The 21,081-nt window shown below is 41.3% G+C and overlaps 1 protein-coding gene across 13 annotated transcripts in view; it reads right to left on the bottom strand.

Moving 5' to 3' along the window:
* LOC131676606 (RNA-binding protein Pasilla) overlaps positions 1-21,081 on the bottom strand; it is a 134,717-nt gene that overhangs the window by 92,289 nt on the left and 21,347 nt on the right. Inside the window, exons 1-2 of one of the 13 annotated variants that reach the window (XR_009303208.1) lie at positions 8,152-8,843; positions 4,646-5,313 (exon numbers count right to left, since the gene is read on the bottom strand). The exons of 1 other annotated variant lie outside the window; for it this stretch is intronic. Coding sequence is in view for 10 of the 12 variants with exons in the window: in XM_058955752.1 (XP_058811735.1) it covers positions 4,646-5,313; positions 8,152-8,153 (670 nt within the window). In the remaining 2 variants the exon portion in view is untranslated. Of the gene's footprint in view, positions 1-4,645; positions 6,031-8,151; positions 8,844-15,823; positions 16,129-21,081 lie in introns of those variants that run through there. 11 more of the 13 variants (XM_058955755.1, XM_058955757.1, XM_058955759.1 and 8 more) reach the window with 11 other exon arrangements.

Here is a 21,081-nt window from a genome sequence, read left to right as displayed (position 1 = left end):
CAAAAATTGAGGATTCGTTCAGGTTTCCTCGTCAGCAAAACAAAGTTTCAACGCATTTTCTTCCCGAGATATCACGAAGATCCACCTGTTGCTGTACATGTTCACACAGGCTGTGAGGATTTAGTGTTAACCTGGCGCCATTACGCTACAAGTTTGGATGTAGTGTCTAACTGGCCCCAAGCCGGTGCCAGTTACTTATGAGATGAATCCGGAACATCAAATCCAATTTTGCTTACAAGAATGGTGTCGTGTTAAATTGATTTTGTTCAAAAGTTGTTGTTTCCTTAAACTGATTATACTCGACAGAAAATTGTAACCATGTTAGGGCAGACGCTTTTCTACAAACCGAAAATGAAGCGTTTAGATATTCGATGTCCCAAAACAGACATCCATAGATATCAAATTCTACAGTTGGAGTTTGTTTTCATTCCTAGATTGCCAAGGCAATCTGGTATTCTTTATCTTTTCTTTTGCATGTAAGCAGCACGTGTTGATGAGCCATAATTGCCCTTCCTGTGGTAAGTATATGTAACTTGCTTTTGTTTGTTTACTGCGACGTGTTTAAGTACTGTTTATTACTTCGTTTTTTGAAGGGGGTTAACGGTTTCATGGAACTGGAGAGTGTCTGAATATTTATGATTCGCTCAGGTTATTTAAATCGGAAGATTATCACAAATATCACCTTCTAGGTCAATACCTAATCCCAAAGATTCGGATCTAATTTACCGACTTTCTTTATCTATAATAATCTATCTAATTTAAACCTCTAAAACTTTGGGTACGAATTCAATACAAGCTATTGAGAATTTGCGTGTTTCGATTTTCAGCGGTCAAGAAGAGACCATCGATAGCAAATCAATAGCATGTTCTACCAAACTCACCAGCCATGATTAATAAAAAAAATTAGTCAGTAAAAAAATCTTCCAGGTCCTAATGATGCTGAATTTCCAAATGATATGCTTCCTAGCGTTCAATAAATGCTCAAAAACTACAAACGAAGCCTTTCCAATTGATTTTAGTATTACGTGTCTTAGAGTGTGGCACAAGGCGTTCTCCAAGGGCCGCTGATATTCATACCATGTTCTACCAAAATTTAGTGTAGGTTTAGTTTAGTTAACCCATTCTCCCCGAGAGACAAATGAAAAAAGCATGATTGAACGAAATTAAGTACAAGAACCAATTCGAATATCTTCAAGCAAGCTAGTACAATAAAATTATAGAAGTCATGTCTAGTGATGCCATATGGCATCACGCGTACAGAATGGGTTAATGATGCATCTGATAAGCTTTAGGCTTTCACGCATACTTGTAGCAGCTTCGCGGAACACTCTATGGTGCGTGATACGGGTCTTGGGGTGCTCCACGAGGCAACTATGTAGAGATTATATTATCATATTATATTCTTAAGCAGACTTCCCATGAACATCGACAAGTTTGTGCCTGTGTACAAATTTTCGTGCACGCGTTCAACCTCAAACATGCTTCGTCTCGATGTACATGTTCACCTCGAACGTCGAACCCAAACGAAAAATGTTCAAACTCTAGTTCAAACATCCTTGTGCGTACACGAGAACGGTTCACACAAGGCAAAAAGAGTCAACGCTGGTGATGATGAAAGTGAGAAGGAAAAAACTGGTATTACGAAACTGTGTGTACCAGAGATGTACGCACACCGTGTACGTACATGGAGTTCGGTTGTGCAGGCGAACATGTGCACGTGTTTTGGTACGAAATAACGTGTTCGAGTTCGGACACAAAATGTGGGTTTAATATGAGCACAGAACCAGAACGAACATTGTGTACGATGTTCATTTGGGAAGACTGTTCTTAAGTATTGAATTCTACCCAGTAGACTGCTTAAGATTCGGGGTATTTTCAAAAACAAGTTACCCTTATCTTTCTCGGGTCTTTCAAGGTATGGAATCTACTCCAAGTCAGAAAAAAATTTGGGTTTAAGAGAAGATGGATATGTCTACTAGCCGTCCGTACTTTTGGAATCGTTGCAGTAAGTACTGCAACACCCACTCTGAATATTGCAACATCTCGTTTAACATGACCTGAAAAAAGATTATTTCGGGATGCTATATCTCGAGCTTCTGGCTACCTACACAGCTACCTTGGGTCCGGTAGGTCAACAGTTTGGATCACAATTATATCGTCACTACATGGCGCTAGTGTGCATGCCAAATCTTCAAGTTTAAACTCGTTTTCCTAACGGCTTAATAGCTTCAGTAAAGTTGTTTCAAAGGTGTTGATGGTAAGCATCTTTGGGGGCTGTTTCCATCGTGAAAAAAAAAAATGATTTGGCAAGGGATCTGTTCCTGTGGCAGGATAACCAATACTATTTTACATCATAAGATAACACTACGAATTTAAACGTGAATAATATTCCTTAACCAACGGATGTTACTCTTCCTTGAATCCCATAATGGATCGTTATGTTTTGAACAGATTCAGCAAGGATACGATAAAGTAGTCTAATTCATCCCAAAAGAGCAGAATCCACCGAAAAGCCGCCAGCCTCATTCAATGACGAAACATTGGGCAATAATGAAGCGGAAACTGAAAATGAAGTAAAGAATCTCCATCGACTTTGGTCAGATGAAGAATTGGTGGAATCAGCAGCCCAATTGACCAAATCTTAAAACCGCAAAATAAAATGTTACTACCATTGTGCTCCATTTCTAAGAATCTATTGATTTGGAATTATCTTTTTCGTAAAACAGACATATTGACGATATGCCTACTATGGATCAAAAAGATGTACGAAAAACTGCTTATGCTGAAAACGGACGCTAAATGCAAACTCTGGTTGGGTGCCCTGTCTTAGTCTTCTGAACACAATTGCAGATTCCCTGCCAGATCAATAACTTATCGCCAAAAAAAATTATATTCCTCAGCAACTCCTTTCTCGGAAGCTGTCTATAAGGATGCATTTGTTTGGTTTCGGGCCTGCATTTTGGCCGTACTTTTTAGCTTTACGTTCAGACTCTGAAACTATTCCGAATTCGCAAATTTCGAACTGCACAGTACAGAGTTTGTTGACCACAACCACGTCCGATGCTTTGATTACACCTTCCGGGAAACAAACGTTCCTTAATATGTTTCAGAACTGCACAGACAGTGGTTTTGACTATTTTCAATTCTTTTGAGATCCTCGCACCCGACCATGTCGCGATTTCATTACTTTCGAGAAAACACCAACCCTGTTAAAAAAAAATTGCACAGCAATTCAAGATAAAAAACTTTTTGAACGGATTGCTGTTTAAAGCTTTTATAACCGACCAGTTGGATCACTTCAGCATTCAAAAAGCAGCGGAACGATTAATAAATTTATGTAATACTTAAGCAGTACTGCTTATCCGGATGGGGGAAGGTGTTAGTTGGAACACTGTTCCGACTCAATTATGCATGGATTGGCGAATTCGTGCCTGGAGCTCTGATAGTAAATCGAGACTCTAAATTAAGAGAATATACAAGCAGCACGAATTGACATAAGCTCAACGCAAGTAATAGTCGATCGTTTTTACAGATAGTTGGATGGAAGGTATTAGATGGAACCTTCTGCTCCGGCTGTATTACGAGTTGGCGAGTCTAACAGGCCTCAATTCTACAAAATCGGGCCATTACGAATAGCGTTTTTGGTCGCAAGTAATGTTTCCGTTTACGATTTAGCATCTATCGAGTGGTAAAGTCGATCTGTCAGATACTGATGATACTATGTTGAAATGCAAATTCGAGACTTACAACAGTTTTAGGATGAATCCAATTTTCTGTTTACGGAATAAAAGAGTAGATAATACACCAAACTTGAAGCTGTAGTCACTATTCATCCCAATCTGCATGGTTAAAGCTACAGTTAAATGTTTATACAATTAAATAAAACTCCTGAAAAAGTTTACAATGATGAACCGAAACGTCGGGTTCAAGGAATTTGTTTTTCGTCGATCAATATGTTCTGCTTTTTTTCATCTTATTAGGCAGTTCAGTACTTTTCAGCAGAAATTGCTGCAAGTGCTGCCAGACCATCTTTCGGATTAACCAAATTACAAATAATTACACTGACAATCCGCAATCATATGACAGTTGGGGTTAATAATGGCTACTGTTGCTAGCGCTTGCGGAATAGGCAGGATTGTAGATGATGTGAGAAAAAATCGACATATTTTTTGTTTGTTTGTTTTAGGGAAGTGATGGTAGGTTAATGCTATACGGCTATGAATGAAATGCCATCGTTGCTCAGCTAGAGTATTATCGTTCTCGCTACTACATGATCGACAGAAGAGAAAGGGGAAACAGAGATGCTAAGGAAATTAAAACAAAAACACATTCAATAAACTGATCGATTTCGTAAACAAATGGCGACAGTGGTGGTGGTGAGTTTTGATAAATTGGTGGTGAGATTTTAATTTTTTAAATATTGGTGGAAATGGTTGATGTTGATGATGATGATGATGATAAGGGTGTTGATGGTGATTGTCGGTTGATATCCAGCGATGAGATGACTGCTCGGCGTGAGTAAGCACTGGCGTATGTTTTTTTTTGTGAGAACACAACACGAACACGAACAAAACATGCGGTGGTGGTTGTTGACTTAGGATGTAGAAGAGTATTGGTTTGTTTTGTTTTGAGAGTGACAACTCACCGAAACCAGTCTTCTGTTGCAGAGAGGATGCTTGCTGAGATTGTTGGAGCAGCGTGCTAGACTGCGATTGCCCGTAGGCTCCGAACTGCGCGAACGAAGTCTGCTGACTCTGGAATGCTTGACTGGCAGCACTGTTGATAGTGCTAGCACCACTAGTGTTGGTACCGACAGTGTTGCCATACGAATATCGCTGACTGAAGGGTGATTTTTGCTGTGCCAGTGCGGACATGATTTGATGGTGCTGCTGGGACATGGTTCCTCCTCCTGTACCGCTGGATGAAGATACGGATGAAACGGAGGTTTGCGAGGATGCACCTCCGGTGGCGGATGATGGCGAGGATAGCCCGGTACCGGATCCAGCCCGAGCACTTGCCGCGTTCGCACTGTGATGGGTACTGTTGATCTGATTGATCTTGGCAATGACACTCTCATTATTGCCGGCGGCCGCCAGGACCAAGTTTTGGGCACTACTCTTCGGATTGCTCCGTTCGGCAGCCAGGGCCGAACTTAGGTCATCGAAGATGAAATAGCTATGGCTGTTGCTGCCGGTTCGATCTGGCGAGTGACCACTCGGCGTGTGAAGTGACTGATGTTGGTGCTGTTGCTGCTGTGAGGCTGCCGGCGATTGCTGTTGGCTATTTAACATTGGGAATCCTTTGTGGTAAAACCTTGAGAAGGTGGAGACGCGTGACGTGACGGCGAATGATGGTAAGAGCCGGTCGGGGTGAAGTAGATAACGTTAGTTTTGCAATCTTTTGTTTGTTTGTATTAGTAGGGCTTAGATGTTCTCGCTTTATAAAAACACTATAATTGCACTTCTTCTTGTTTTTGTTTTAGGTGTGTGGCGGTTTGGTAGAGACTTCAAAACGTGTGACCTAGATACAACTCAATGACATTCAAATGCTTCCGGAACGCGCTTTGGTGTTTCGATGATGAATCGAAGGGATGAATCGAGGTTGTTTTTGTGAACGATCTATATTAGTAGTGGTATTTTAGCGACGATCATTGCCGCCTGGACGAATCCGATTTGACGTTTTCCGACGATTGCCTGATGACGACTTACACAGATACAATTGACGTTGACGGATTAGTTTGATGTTTCGTTTTACCGCTGAAACTGCTCATGTAGTCGTAGTCGTAGCAATCGAGATGATCGCGATAGTAGTGGTAGTAGTAGTAGTAGTAGTAGTAGTAGAAATTCAACGCACTCACACACTGTCACCATTTGCTTCCAATTTTTTTTTCGAGACTTCAAGCTACGTTTCGGAATGGTTAGAATGCATAAATCTTTCGCTTAATTTGCTTTATTATTATTTAGCATTGGTTTGGGGGAACTTCATTGCTAAAACTTGAAAAGTCGGGTTTTTAGGTTGGACTTTCTTATCCTAAATTGTCAAAAAAGAAGGGAAAGGGAGAGAAAAGTTGATAGAAGAAAAAACATTAATATGACAATTCGGGCTCCAGTTTCTGCTTTTTGTTGCTGTTATTTTGATTGTTTGGAATAGGCGGTGTTCGTGACAGATGCGTGGGTGCCACACACATAAGAACTTGAAAAAAGGGTATTAGATGGCAACACTGGAACGCGATAGAGCGATAATAGGTTATGTTTTTTGCACTGAATTGCCTGTTGAATAGCTTTGGTTTCACTTTCCGCGACTCAGTAGGCAGTTGGTTTGTGGCGACTGATTCTTTTGACGGATTTGATGTGATAAGCGAGTTCCAGTGAAAGAACAAAACAACAACGGCTAACATGAGTAAATAAAACACGATCTTTCCAAACTCAAAAAAAAACAAACAGATGACGAATGCATGGTACAACGCAAACGGGTTGAACGAAGCAAATTTGCGTGCTGGTGGTAAGAAGGAGGAGTAGGTTGGCGAGAGAAGAAAAATAAAAATCTAAGACAAAACTTTACAGTCACGCATGTGGAATTGCAAAATACGCCATATACTTGGATGGTGGATGAGGGACGTGAAGTAGGCTCTGCCGCTTGCTGTCAATTTTGGTGTGAATTAAACGTGTGCGAGTGTTTACTAAGAACATCTAAACAACTCAAGGAGAATCCTACGTACGAGGAAAAGTGTGGTGTTTTTTTTCTGTGCGTCGTTAAATTTCAAGCAGTTTGTAAGGTGGTATTTGTGTGGAAGAGGTGGCAAGCTAATCTATTAGCACAGTTGGAAGAGGAGTTGTGCTGGATTATTTTTTTCCAACAAGGATATCGCAGGTGACGTACCGGTTGGTACATTGTGAGGTGAATAATTGTTTTACCGGTTATTAGTGGTAGTGTGTTCCGTCAACTCTGTCAATTGTGACTATTAAACAACTGTGCACAAGTGAACTGATTCATCGTTGTACGAGTAAGTGATTATTGAGAAAAGTTTCCTCCTGCTGTTCACCACTAAGCGTCGGTAATCAAATGCTATTGGGTCACAGCAGTGGGGTTATGTTTAATTTATTACAAAATTAATCTCTCCCATACATAGAGGCGAGATGTCCGTCGCTTAACAGAGCAAGAATTACAAAACCATGTCCACATTATTATGCTGCTGTTTGGATGGTGATTTGTCCCCGATCGGAGCACGACTCGATGGAATCTACCGCATGGGTATATGTCGCTACGCCAAACGTGAAGAAGCGACTCGCACAATACTGGTTTTTCGATTTGGTCATCGAAGCTAATTTGAATATTCAAATAAAAAAGAAGAGGCTTTAGATTAGGACACTGACGAAATTTGAATCCACTGGACTGGGACTGGACTGGCTGCGGTGAATCGTTTATTGGAGGATTTGGTTTCCCGGCCTGATTGTAGCCGAAAGCACTCATACAATAAAACGAGAGAGAGAGAAAAAAAAACATCGACCGCGAGGAGGGGGCGTATCCGAACCCTAAAAAATCGCAGCTAATGATAATTGATGGAACCAGTTTCCAAAGCTTCGACTAAATGGACTCGGAAACATGGTCGAGTGAGTCGGAATTGGTGGTATGCAGAACGATAGCCAGCTTCGAAGGCGGCACAAGTTCCCGGAGATCAGTATTCGGAATGGGCGGAAGTCATTATCGCCTGCAATGTGGAGAAATGATCTATTTAACAGGCCAATGAGTGGTGGGGAGGAGCGATTATGAAAGCAATGGAAAAGTTATTAGTTGCGTAGCATTTTAAATGAGCGTGACAGTGCCATGTGTAGATAAGACCTAATTTACTGTATTTATCTAGCGAGGATGTCAGCTTGGGGGTAGATGAAAAAACAGTCATTATTAGAATAATAGTCTAAACTAAAGCTAACATAAATACACTTTTCAATTATCAAAATACTGAAACTGTTCCTCAAATCTAGCGTTTGTTTCTCAAAGTTTGTTTTGATTAGTATCTGGCAGTGTTGCCACCGCTACACAAATCTGTCAATTGTTTCACACCACACAACCTAAAATGTCACCATTCCCTATGAAACATATGGCACTGATATTAGCTGGTGTAAATACAGTCGCTTCCCGACTGTGACTCACATCTTAGAAACAGCTCCAGCAGCTGAGAATCCATCTCCTTGTCAACGTGTCAAAAAACGAAAGAACGACTGCGATTCGACGGATCACTCGGGGAAGATGGAAAAGCTTAACCACGCGTACGGTGAAAAATACGTCACCAAACGTTCAACCGACCGTGAAAAACTTGACATTTACACGCATACACGAAACCTTAATACAAACACACACACGCGCGCGCGCGCCCCCGCCAGTAACACCTGCAGGGTTACCCTTCCCCCGTGCTCAACAATAACGCTGTCGCTTTTCATCCAACAATTAAACGTCTGTTGTTCCAGCAAAGACTACTCTGATGTTATTGTTCTTTCTCGTCGCAACCCTGGAGAGACACAGCACGCGCCGCTCCGTTTTTGTCTATTTCTATTCACGACCGATATTGAACTGAAACTGACACTCTCTTGAACTGAATACCAGCCAGCCACAGCCAGTCAGCCAGCCAACCAACCAAACAGCTCGCCATTCGGTCAGTGTAGATTGTCCCATACTCATACATTTTTTTCCGTATTTTTTACGCGACTTCGTCGCCATTGACGATGACGTCGTGTGTAGCGCACTGCTGGACTTGCTAAATCGAAGGAGGCCGCCGCTACCATATGCGTTTTTTTCTCCTTCAATAGTAGAGAGCTCATAGCCTACTCCTCCTCCTCATTTTTCCACCAGCACGTTCTTCGACAGCTAGCTAGTAGTAAGCACAAGGTAGCAGCCTACTCGGGCTATAAATGGCGCTTAAGAACCACCTATCGCAAAAGCGTTAACAAGTGTCAATTTCGATGACGTTTCGCAAAACCAAAGGCGGTTGCCTTTGGTTTTCACATTTCGATTGGCGCATAGCGTAGGCCTGGTTAGGAACGTGATTTTCTCCCATCGAAAACAAAAAAAAGCGGTTTTCACGTTGCTTTGCCAGACCGACATTTTCGCCATGCTCAGCGATTTTTCCGAACTCAACTGCTCTCAGAAATTCCAAAGGATCAGGCAGAATCGTGCTTATCAGTCATTCATCTCCCGGTGTGAGAGAAGAGGTAAGGTCCGTCCACGTGACAGGAATCCCCTACCTAAGCTGTAGTCATCTCCCCCGGCAGAGGGGTTTACTCCGTCTCCGTGTCTGCCACCGTCACATCTTGAGCCTTGCCTACCTAATTAGTGAGAAACGCGGGGCGAGTAAATAAAAGTGTTGTTTTTCTGCCGCAATAGATTCGCTTGGGCTAGAAAGATCGAAAACAACACTGCCGTCTGGCTGCCAGGAAGAAGGGAAGACCAATCGTGAATGTTTGTTTGAATTATCTCAGTGACATGAGAAGGGACTGCACTGTTCAGACTACCCAAGTGACGGAAGTCTCCATTTTGTTACATTGCGCGTAGCGACCGTTCCGCTGCCAAAGATGTTTGTAATGTCAATTTTGTCCATCGTCGGCCTACTATGTCTAGAAGTACACATTTTCACAATTCTTGAAGCTTTTTTTTCGCTGTTTACTTTCTCTTCTCTTAATAATTCGGTCGCTTCAAAATTTATCTCTCAACTCTTTGAATCTGTAAAATAAGTGACGCTGTAAAAATCGAAATAAAAAGTAAACAAAGAGAGTTTCTCGATTTGAATAAAACCTCTAGCATTCCCTTTTGGTTCTTTTAGCCGATCACACAAATTCCCTTTGTGCTCTGAAGAAGTTCCAGTCTAATCAGCGCAAGTTGAGTTGAGTACTGCGATTGAAGCATGGTTTTTCGTGTTTCTATAATCCATCATTTGTTAGGAAAAATAGTTTTGAAACCTTATATGCACCAAAAAGTTGTGCACAGAAGAATACAGATTTTTTCCTTTGCTGCAAGCTTTAGAATACGCGAAATTACAAACGTGCTAGCATAGGTGACATACAAACGCCCACGCGATCAAATGCGAATGCGCTCAATAACATACAAACGCTCGAGCATTTCTCACTAAGACAAACTCAGTCGCATGCAATATCATTCACGCATAACTACTGCGCTCATGATCTCGAAATCATGCAAACGTTTCGATGATTAAAAGGGTCTCCTAATCAGTTGTACATAAAAACGTGGTTTTTAGGATTTTTTGAACATGAAATCAACATATTTTGCGTAAAAAAAATTTCGAATGACTAAGTAAATGAAAATGAAGGATTTATGAACAATCTCGCGCAGAAACTCGATGCAGACAACTCAAACAAAACAAAAAAATTGAATAATTCCTTATATGGAAGGTTAAAAGTTAAAATTTTAAATGTTTTGGAATTTTTTTTAATAAAATGCGGTCTTTTTTAGCAGTAAGTGTGTTAAAACATTGTAAAATAAGATTTTCTAACACAATTTTTTTAGATCAGTTTGCGCACAATTAAATTCTCTAAAAACGGTGTTTTAGCTTTCATAATTTTTTTTGGCAATCGTAAAACTAGAGTTTTAAAGCTTTAGAAAGAAAAAAATCAAATCAAAGGAAACTTACAGGAATGAGATGTCAATCAACTGTACCTGAAATTTTGCAAAATTATTCTCAGATAATAATTCTAACAATTGAAGGAAAAACTCGATTTTTTTAAGCTGATTGTAGAGAAGACACCCGTAAGTCAACATATTTATAAACGCGGTCTCGTGTGCCAACATACAAACGCTCGACTTGGCGCGATCGTAATCCTTGTTCGGGAGTTCCCCCTAAAAATACGGAATTTCTATACACTAGACAACAAGTGTCAGGGCACTCTAGTTGGAGACTCCCCGAAGATGGAAGAGCTCACTTTCTATTATCAGTTGCACCGAGCAGTCAGGATTAAACATCAGAATGACGGCCCGCGAATTTTCAAAAGCCCACGCGAATATGCAAATGATTATTTCGTTACATAAACGAATACAAGAGAGCGAAATTATACACACTCTATCATAGGCGAGATAAAAATGGCCACGCGAACAAATACGTTAACATAGAAACGCTTGTTCCCTTCGCGATAATATAAGTCTGGCCACGCACGCGAACATGAAATCGGGATCATCAGCGTACACTTACGCACGCGATCTCGCACATATAAAAACGCTCCGGTGATCAAGTCAATATGTTGACACTTACGAAAAATAAAAGCTGTCTCAAGTGCGATTTTACTAACGCCGCGAACCTGAATCAGTCACGTATGGCAGCATCCTCGGCCCATGTCTTCAATCTTATACAAACGAAAGCATACACACTTGTTTACACACACGCGACACGCATACCGTTCCAAAAAAACCGTTATCATACAATCGCTCGAACTCTGCGCGATAATACAACCTTGATCAGAAACGCGACCCTGCTGGCCACATGATCGGAAACTGTAATGATACGGTGCAACTCTATTCTAACATCTGAGCCGATCCGCGTGAACATCTAAGAACACACTCGAATATGTGAATGGCTACACAGTTATACAATTAAATTTATGCACGCGAAATTATATACACGCCAATACTTGCGACAAACACGTTAACATACTAACGCTTCAGCCCATCGCGACCACTCACACTATCTTGTAAACATGAAAACACCGCGGTGAACCTACAAACACCCGTATTCGCGAGATCATGAATCGATCACGTCTGCAAGTTCCTACCCAGCCAGATTGTCAGATACGATCAAATGACTACGCAAACCGTGGAAGAACTGTTCAAAGATTCAACGTGCATCTACTCTAATAATGTTGTCCCCAGAAGTATATGAGATATCGTGATGTTTGTTGCGTTCTTTTGCACGCCAAATATTTGTATCGCACCTTCAAGCGATATATCGAACAACAAATTTGAAGGTGCCTGGTTTCAGTTGATCTAACGTGAGATGTCTCTCCAGTTATTCTACACTAAATTTTCACCCATCCAGCTGTATGACATAGTCAGTTTTCTAGGAAAGCCACGCATAAGTGTTTCTGTCCAGTTCGTTTGGTTACATTGAATCGTACGCTGTCTTAAAAGCCACAATCGGATGAAGAGTCCGATAGTCGTATTTCCGGGATTTTTCACGGATGTATTCTGTTGAACAGAACACTGTACTCATAGCCAATGTTGAGGATCGTTTTGCCTAGATGGTTTTTACAGCTTTCATACTTCGTTTGATGTGGGTGAATCAACAGCAATCATTTTTGTGGTTCTTTAACTATCTCTAAACTTTGTTATGTAGTTCGTTCATTAAACACGGCTCTATCTATCTTACAACAAATAAATCTGAATTATTTTTGTAGTATTGAATCCATATTACGCGCCATTTACCACTGCAGAGATTTTTTTCCGTGACGTTGATGTATTTTCGGTCTCGTCTGACAGCGCCTAGGGATCATTCAGTATACTTCCTTGATCCTCACTTTCGTCAATGACGCAAGGTTTACTATGCTTCTACGTTTTGCTGACAACAATCGTGCAGCACTCTTATATGATATTTTCATCTTTTTAGCGGTATTGTTTATCGCTACAGAAGTGCCGAATGTAGTCGTTGGGCATTTAATATTAGATTATGTTTTAGCTGCTGCTTGAACAATTGTCTGAATTTCAGCTTTGGGTGATGATGTCCGGATTTTTTTTTATTTTGGCTGATGTTGGCGGTTTCAACGCACGATTTTCATTTTGATCGTAGAACTGACACGCGGAAGTTTGTTGGTCATATGTGCACAGTGTGGTCTGTGCATAAGGGGTACCATGCTCCAGGGTCATATAGAAAGGAGTTGAGCGTTTTAGCCACATCCTTGCCACCTGAACACCATCGTCTTTAATGATGTCCATTTCACCGCACTGCAACATGAATCTGCGGATTGCTCTATCAGGTGTACCAGGAGACAAATCATGTAGTCTTGATTCGACTGCATCGTCCTCCATATAGACACGGATTTTCTACATAACGTTATCAATTATTTCATAGAATTAATCTAATGAGATACAAGTGTTGAAATCATTTCGAACACATTGAAGCTAGTTGAGGGAAACATCACATCATCAAAACACATTTTCTCTTTTAATAAGCGTTTCACACTGCAAATATTCTAGTTTTGTGCGAATCCCACACACCAACAGGAATATGGTCAGAGTCGACGTTCAATTCTCAAAAAGTCCTGACTTCGATAACATCAGAGAAATAACGACCGTACATCAAATCATGACTGTACTGAGTACAGTGTACTCCCAATATATTGTCATTTTAAGTATTTTTTTTTAATTTTTTATATTCACTTTGCTGGTACTTTTTAAACATAATTTAATAAAAACATGGAATTATTAAATTTTTAAAGTCAAATAAAACGGATTGGGCGATTTTTTCTATAATAAATGCACATATGCATACTTTGGTTATTCAGCACGGTCGCCATATTGAACCTATGCATTGTTTACGGAAAAATTCGTTATCTTTTTATTTGACTTTAAATTGTGTGGAAACATAACTTCTTCACACAATTGTTTTATTTTTAAATTTCCAATAGTGAAAATATAAAATTGACAAAAAATGGTCAAAATGCCTAGTGCTTCCGGTTCCCACTGATTAATAATTTTTAAGAGGGACCGTGAGGGACAACATTACCCGTCACTAGTTTTGAAATATGTGTAATCTTCAATGTAGAAACTTGTCTTTTTTTGAAAACTCTGTATAGCAGACCGTATGGAGCAATCCACAACGTGAGGTTTGTCGCCAAATAGAAATATAAGTCAACTTAAACAATATCCGATTGTCGTTCGTTAACAGAGAGCGAAAATTGTTCTTCACCGATTTTTTACTATTCTATATATATCTCCTTGGTGGAGAAAATTTAGGTAAAAACTATTTTTCTCCACTGAGAAGAAAATTGCTTAAAGCCATCTATGCGCGTGGAGAACACAGAACCTATAACTAAATTAGTTATGAAATTTGTGTTTCGACTTCTTTTCATCAGAATCCGACACTAACTTAGTGGCTGGACGAAGCTAGCGCTGGATTGACGCCAGATCAAAAAAAGAACAAAGTTTTCGGTTTTTTTAAGGTAGCGTCAATCCGACGCTTGCTTAGTCCTGTCACTAGGATAGTGTCTAATTCCGAAGAGGCGAAGTCGAAACAAAAATTCAACAAATATTTTGATTTTTTGTAATTGTTTAGAATTTCTCAGCCTACTTTCTCACGTAATTGGTAAACGAATCTCCTCAAAGAAGTTTTTCCCTCTAAACCATATTTTTTTCACAGCAAGTTGCATAATTTTCAAGCGACTCGAAGATTGTTATGTTTATCGAATAACATGCACAATATGCAGTGTGCCATCCCTTTCGAACGAGGAAAAAACAATTCGGCAGCTGTCAATCTACCACCAGCGTTTGTCAATTCATGTCAAATGACAACGGAACAGGATGAAAGTGCCCCGGGGACGGACCGCTATCGCCATCAACATATTTTCAAATGACATGAGTCCGCTCCGCTCGTTCACCACTCTCCTTATCAGCAATTCGGCGAACAACTCCGGGTTTGACGCAATTCGAACGGAAGAATCTAGCATGTAAAGTACAAAACAATCTCTCTAATGACTTTTCGCTTATCAATTCATAACCACTCACTGACTGACTGGCGAAAGCAGGTTCCCTACTGGCCAGTTTTGGGACACTTATCATACGCACGCAAGCACACGGATCAGAAAAAAAGCACACTCAAAAGTTTTGTGTCGCAATCTAGGACACACACTGCGATGACCTTTATTCGTTCTCCTGCTGTGCGCTTTGCTCAGCCGGATTTCGTTCGTTTTCGTTCCGTTATGTCAGAGCCAACTACGCGAGCATACAGGTACCTACGGCCGGAGAGAAACTTGTCAAAAAACAGCTGACTTTGGTTGGCCTCATTTTGTCCAATTTTCGGTAAGGTGGCAGGCAGGGCCAACCAAACGGACACGTGCAAAGCTCGCTATCGTGAATATGGTTGAACCGCAGGGGCTCTCTCCGGCAGGGCACGTGTTCGTCGATTTGAGTGCCACCATATACCTATAACTAAGCTGGGAGCTGTGTGTGTGAGTGAGTCTGTATGAGTGTCGTTGACTAACGAAGAGGACACGTTGGCAATAGCAGAAGCGCAGAAAGGTTGTGTGGGAGGTAAAACTCCCACACATTCGTAGGATGTGGACAGGATTCTGCCCTGAGTTCCTTTTGGCCTACTGCAGGTGGGCACAGCATGCTTCTTGCGCGAAGGAGAGTGAGTTCCGGTTGGCGTTTTAGGACTTGTGATGATGTGTGTACTAAATAAATGCCGCAATCAATGAATTATACAGATGGTTTCGATTTTGAAGGGGGTGTCACCGATTGGGACACTGTACAAAAACGGCGCCATTAGCATTTTTAAATCTCAAAACAATTAGTCTTTTCATCCACTTTTCTCAACTTAGCCGGGGGTCCACTAAAAAACTTGGACTTATCGTCTCTTGTATTGCAAACACTATGTTCTAACTGTTATCGATTTCCACCGCACTGCCAACTGAGCCACGGTGTTGGTGCGTGAGCACACAGGCCAGGAAAACTGTCTACGTCGACAGTTATCCGGTGGTTACACTTGCTAGACACACACCGTCACTCGCACCAGTCCGTTCCCGGGTCACGAATTGTCCCGTATTCCGATGGAATCACTTTTTCATTTCCGTAGTTCAACACACTGCGGCACTATCGGGAGTTGCGCTCTTACACTGATTGGACGAGGTGACACTTCTTTGCTGCGTTCTGGTGACCGATGGAAAACTCAAACGAACTGGTCCAACTGAATTGAGCTGTTGTCGCCAATTCTGTAATGAGGTGGTTGATTGATAAACACTGGTGTTCTAATGTCACAGCACACACTGCCGATGAGAGTTACAAGTTTCAAGACATGTGAGAAGAGTACACGGGGCACAGGACTACTGTCAAACCGTGTCTCGGATCTACTTGTGGACTGGAAACGATTCCCGAATGTGTATGCGACACGGGCGACGAACAACCCTAGCCATTGGTACCGTGGGTGACACTGCGCTACGACACTCGCGCGTATAGCCCCAGCACAGAGCTCACTCTCTTGTGCTCTCGCGCGCGCAGACACCGCATCAGCTGGAACGAGAGCCACACCGCATTTATCGCGAACCAACGAGAGATAGCGCAGAGCGGCAGACTTTTTCAACGCAATGGTATGCAGTCAAAGTTTGCTCAGGTGGAACTCACGACACAGTTGTCATAACCCGGTGATTTTTCTCGGTGACTATGTTTTTTTTTATCGTTACACAACAACCCGCACTACCCTCATTCACCCGTGACGTTGGAATCGTCCAGCTCGAAACACCCGCACGCTGCAAGAAACCCAGGCTCTCGATCTCTTGCTCAAATTTAATTCGTTTGAGAACAGTCGAGAGGAGAACAAGTAAACACGCACGGCTTCTGGAGGGGTCTACGCCACCATCCTTCTTTTCAGCCCGGTTCTTCACTGTCCGTTATGTCCGGGGGAGAACCATTGGTATATTCTTTCCAGTCAGCCGTGCTAATAACAATAAACACCATAAAATTCAGTTGCTTCGTTACGTTAATATCTTTGCGTTTTTTTTTGCAGCGCGAAACATCTTCTCGATCACAAGGATTGCTGCGATGTTTTTCAGAGTGGGGAATTTTAGGGGGGCGTTTCCCAAGAATGAGCTCTTCGCATGCCCTAAAAAGCCTAATTCCAAACAGGATTAGAATGTGCAAATGTCCGTTTCCATTCTAATTAGCTCGTCCTTCTCTTTTGCGTGCTATCCCTAAGCAACGAGTCATAAGTCTAATTATGCCTCGCGTGCCCTACTGGATGTTTTGCAACACAATACAGCACTGATACAACAAAGGACTAAAGATGACGGTAGGTATTGTTGTTTGTTACCTAATCAAGCTTGGCAAATGGCCAATCCCACAAATAGGGATAGGAAAGGGTGCAATCAGAATTTGATTGCGTCATGGCCGTGCCGTTTCGAAAGGAATAACAAGATGCTTCCCAAAGGCTTCCCTTCCCTACGTTTATGGTTGCTTTTCTTACGGGACGTCACAAACGATGCGGTGGTTACGTGATGTAGAGCGGATTACTTCTGAGTGTTAGTTTTGAACTGTTTACTGCTGTTGCTGCTGTGGGTAAGTACAATTACATTACTCTGTCAAACTGTCAAACTCTGTCACCTTATTTTGGTCGGTCAAGCTACCGATTGCGTCATTTCGCACGCCTAAGCTAACGAGACGACACCGGAACGGGTTAGCTATGCAAATCTTAATGAAAATGTCAAATTTAAATCCCTCACGCTTCTATCGTGCCAAAATAACACGGAAACAAACATGGACACGCAATGTTTGCCTCCCTCGGTGGAGTTGAGAAACACAGTGTGCTTTTGAGCGGGCCAGTTAGTGTTAATCTGTGTATCTCAAACTCAAGCTCTTTTTCGGTATGTGCGCGGGGTGAGCAAGCGGCAGCGAAGTAATCACACACTGACATTGAAACAATTTGAAACCTTTTTTTCTCCTCACCGTCATTCACAAGCGCATTGCAGTGATACTTCACGTTTGACGACCACCATTCAAGGTAGCTCGCCGTTTTTTCGACTGCTCCAAAATGGAGAAACAGGTTCGCCAATAATTCGCGGTGAAGGTAAACTGTTGTGGGCTACTTTTTTTAGCGGATGCTATGCTCGGAACGGGTTCGCCTTCTGCTGGAGATAATGCGTTTTGGGAAATAGTTTGATTTCGGTTCAAGGTTAGATGTAGCTGGGCTAGACGAATGGTGGTTGAGGGTAGGTGTGCTGTTGCGTCAAAAGGACGGTGAATTCAAATCGTATCCGCTGTGGGAGTAAGTATTTTAGGTTGCTTTTCAGGAAACTTATAAATTTCTATGGAAGCTTGTTAGCATCTCTGGTTGTTTGCAATATTTTCTATAAACTACTTTGAAAGCTCGCAAAAGTTCTCTGGAAGTTGCAAGCTTCCAAGTTCATCTCGAAGTTTAGGAGAGCTACTCTGTAAGCTTTTGAGAGCATCCTAGAGTGCCTAGAAAAGTTTTACTTGAAGCTTTTGTGGAGCTTGTTTGAGAACTTCTCGGAAAACTTACAAAAGGTTTTCTGTAAGCTTAGGAGAGCTTTACAGGATACATTTAAGATTTTCTCTGAAAACTTACAATAATTTCTCTGGAAGCTTACAAGAATTCATTTTAAAGATCACTACTTCTCTGGAAAATGAAGAATAATCGCGGAAAGCTTACAAAGGCTTCCTGAAAATGTACAAGGACATCTCAAAACGTTCACAAGAGCTTCTCTGGAAGTTTACAAGAGATTCTCAGGAAACTTCCAAAGGTTTCTTAAAAACTAACGACATTTTTGAAAACTTGCAGCAGCTTTTTTGGAACATTTTAAGAGCTTCTCTGATAGCTTATGAGAGGCACACTCGAAGTTTACGAGAGCTTTTCGGGATGTTTACAAAAGAAGCTTGTAAAGGTTTCTTTCGGAGTTTTCCAGGAGGTTTCCTTTGTTGAAAGCTTCAACAAGCTTCTCTAGAGACATACAAAGCTTCTCTGGAAGCTTAATGGAGCTGTACTCGACGTAGTTTAGATAATGTCTGAAAGCTTACAACAGCTTCTCTGGAAGCTTAAAAAAGCTTCCTTTTAATCTTAAAAAAGCTTCACTGTAAACTTGCAAGAACTTATCAGGAAGTTTCGAGAACTTTACTGGAAGGTAACGAGGTTTTCTGAAGGTTTGCAAGAGCTTTTCTGTAAGCTTATCAGAACTTCTTTGAAACGTAAAGTTTAAAAAAATTCTCTGGAAGCTTACAAGAGGTTTGTTGGAAACTTACAAGAGCTTCTCACAAAAAGTTCACGAAGCTTACAAAAACTTTTCTAGTTTAAGAGCTTTTCTGAAAGTTTACGAAAAATTTAAAAACCTACGAGAAGTTTTATCGTTCTTCCAAGTTCCTCTCGAAACTTACAAGAGCTTCTCTGTAAGCTGTTGAGAGCATCCTCAAGTGCCTCGACAAATTTTACTTGAAGCTTTACGGAGTTTCTTTGTGAGCTTTGATTGTTATATGTGGACAGATTGAGAGCCGATGTGGACTTCTTTAATATTTTCAAGCATAACCGCTGTCTCTGGAAAAATTAAGCTTACAAAAGTTTCCTGAAAACCTACAAGAACATCAAAAGGTTTGTTAGAAACTTACAAGAGTTCCTCTGGTATTTTTTCTTATTTATTTATTCCTTATTTATTCACTTCGAAGTGAGCTAAAACTTTAATTGATTGGAAATATAATTTTCTTCGCTAACTAAAGCCTTTATTTATTGCATGTAGATAGACTAAGAGCCGAAATAGACCTCTTTTTCATTTTCAACATAACCTATCTGGCATCGCTATCACTTATTTGGACTCTATAGATGTGATATAGCCGGATAATGGCACCAACCGTTTTTGTCAAAATTGAAAATAACAGCTCATGTTTTAAACAAGGAAAAATACACATTAAATAAACGAATTATTTCAAAAGCATTACAATCTGCCGTGGTATGAAATGGTTTCCAGGGATGTAATGCACCTCAGAGCAAATAAAGAGAAAAATAGAAAACGCTCTTTGCACTAGCAAGCTAGCAAGTTTACCCGAGAACTTTCTGTCTCCTCTGTTAACTTAACAATTCTTTACGAGCTTCTGTACTGAGAAACACTAGAAACTGTCTTCAAGGAGGATTGCTGTCATCCCTTCTGTGGCCCCTGATAATAGACGGACTCCTCAATAAACTGACAGGTCTGGCATTCAAAGTATCAGGTTACGCTGATGGGCATCGTCATTATTGTTTGGAGTCTGATTAGAAGCAACCTAAGCAGCAAGGAATTGGTTCTTTTGTCAGAAATCCAGGCCGGGTTAGGCGAACTGTAATTAAGACCCTTAATAATAGGCTCATGCTCTCTCACAGAACACATCTGGTAAAGTCGATAAGGTCCATGATAGTGCCTTGCTAGAACTTGAATGAGGTCAATGCTCTTTGGTAAAGGATTCCCAGATTCCGAAGAGATCAGAGAGACTTTTTTTACTTTATCTGGTCTCTTACAAGCTTCCCTGGAAGCAAAAACACTTCACTGAAAATTTGCAATAAATTTCTATGGGTAATAGAATCATTTCCAAGAGGCTTATCAGCTATTCCGAAAGCTTCAGATCTTCTCATGGTGTGTACGAACCATTCCGGGTTACAAACATCTCCCTACTATTGCGGACTTCTGTAAGAGTGTACAAACTTAACTGTAACCTTAGTACAACTTTTTCTAAAAGTTATCAAACTCAGAAGCATTTCCCGAAGCTATTGAGCTTGTTTAAAACTCTTAAAATCTCTCTGAGTGATCGAGTAAATTTGAATTGTTTCTAAATACATGACTGATATAAGAGAAAGCTACCACGGAAACTCTCCAACTTTTTTGAGCATTTTTGAAAGTTTCTAAGGCCCCTAGCACTGCGCATGCGCAGAGCGAAAAGTTTTCACAAACAACCTCACACCCAAATTCAGCTAACCGTTCAAAAAAAAATAGGTACCAATGAATTCCGCTCAACCGTATCTGCCACGGAATGGTAAACAGTCGATGATGTCGAGACACAGCATTCAATATCAGTCAGTACAAGGTACAGCAAGGGGCGCTGGCAGCAAGCAGCATAGCGCTTCACCATCCGGTACAGCAACGTTAATAAATTATCACCACAGGCCATGCTGCGACCGTGGCTAGCGCATGATAGGTTCATCTTCTTCCCACCCGAACACAGAAGGCGTAGACCAGCTAGTGTGATAGGGCTGCGCTCGGATTGTGACATCGCGCGCTCTTTGTGGTTCCAATCGCGACGACAGTCGGGTTACCTAATCGAGTTGCGCGTTTTTGTTGCCTCCGTGAGAGAGGATTCGGGATGAAAATATATACATTTACGCAGTAGGCTGTGATTTTCGAGGCG

This window comes from Topomyia yanbarensis, chromosome 1, assembly GCF_030247195.1.
Source record: "Topomyia yanbarensis strain Yona2022 chromosome 1, ASM3024719v1, whole genome shotgun sequence".
Classification (NCBI taxonomy): Eukaryota; Metazoa; Arthropoda; class Insecta; order Diptera; family Culicidae; genus Topomyia; species Topomyia yanbarensis.
Note: the sequence above shows the minus strand (reverse complement) of the source record. Positions and strands in the feature narration are given on the sequence as shown.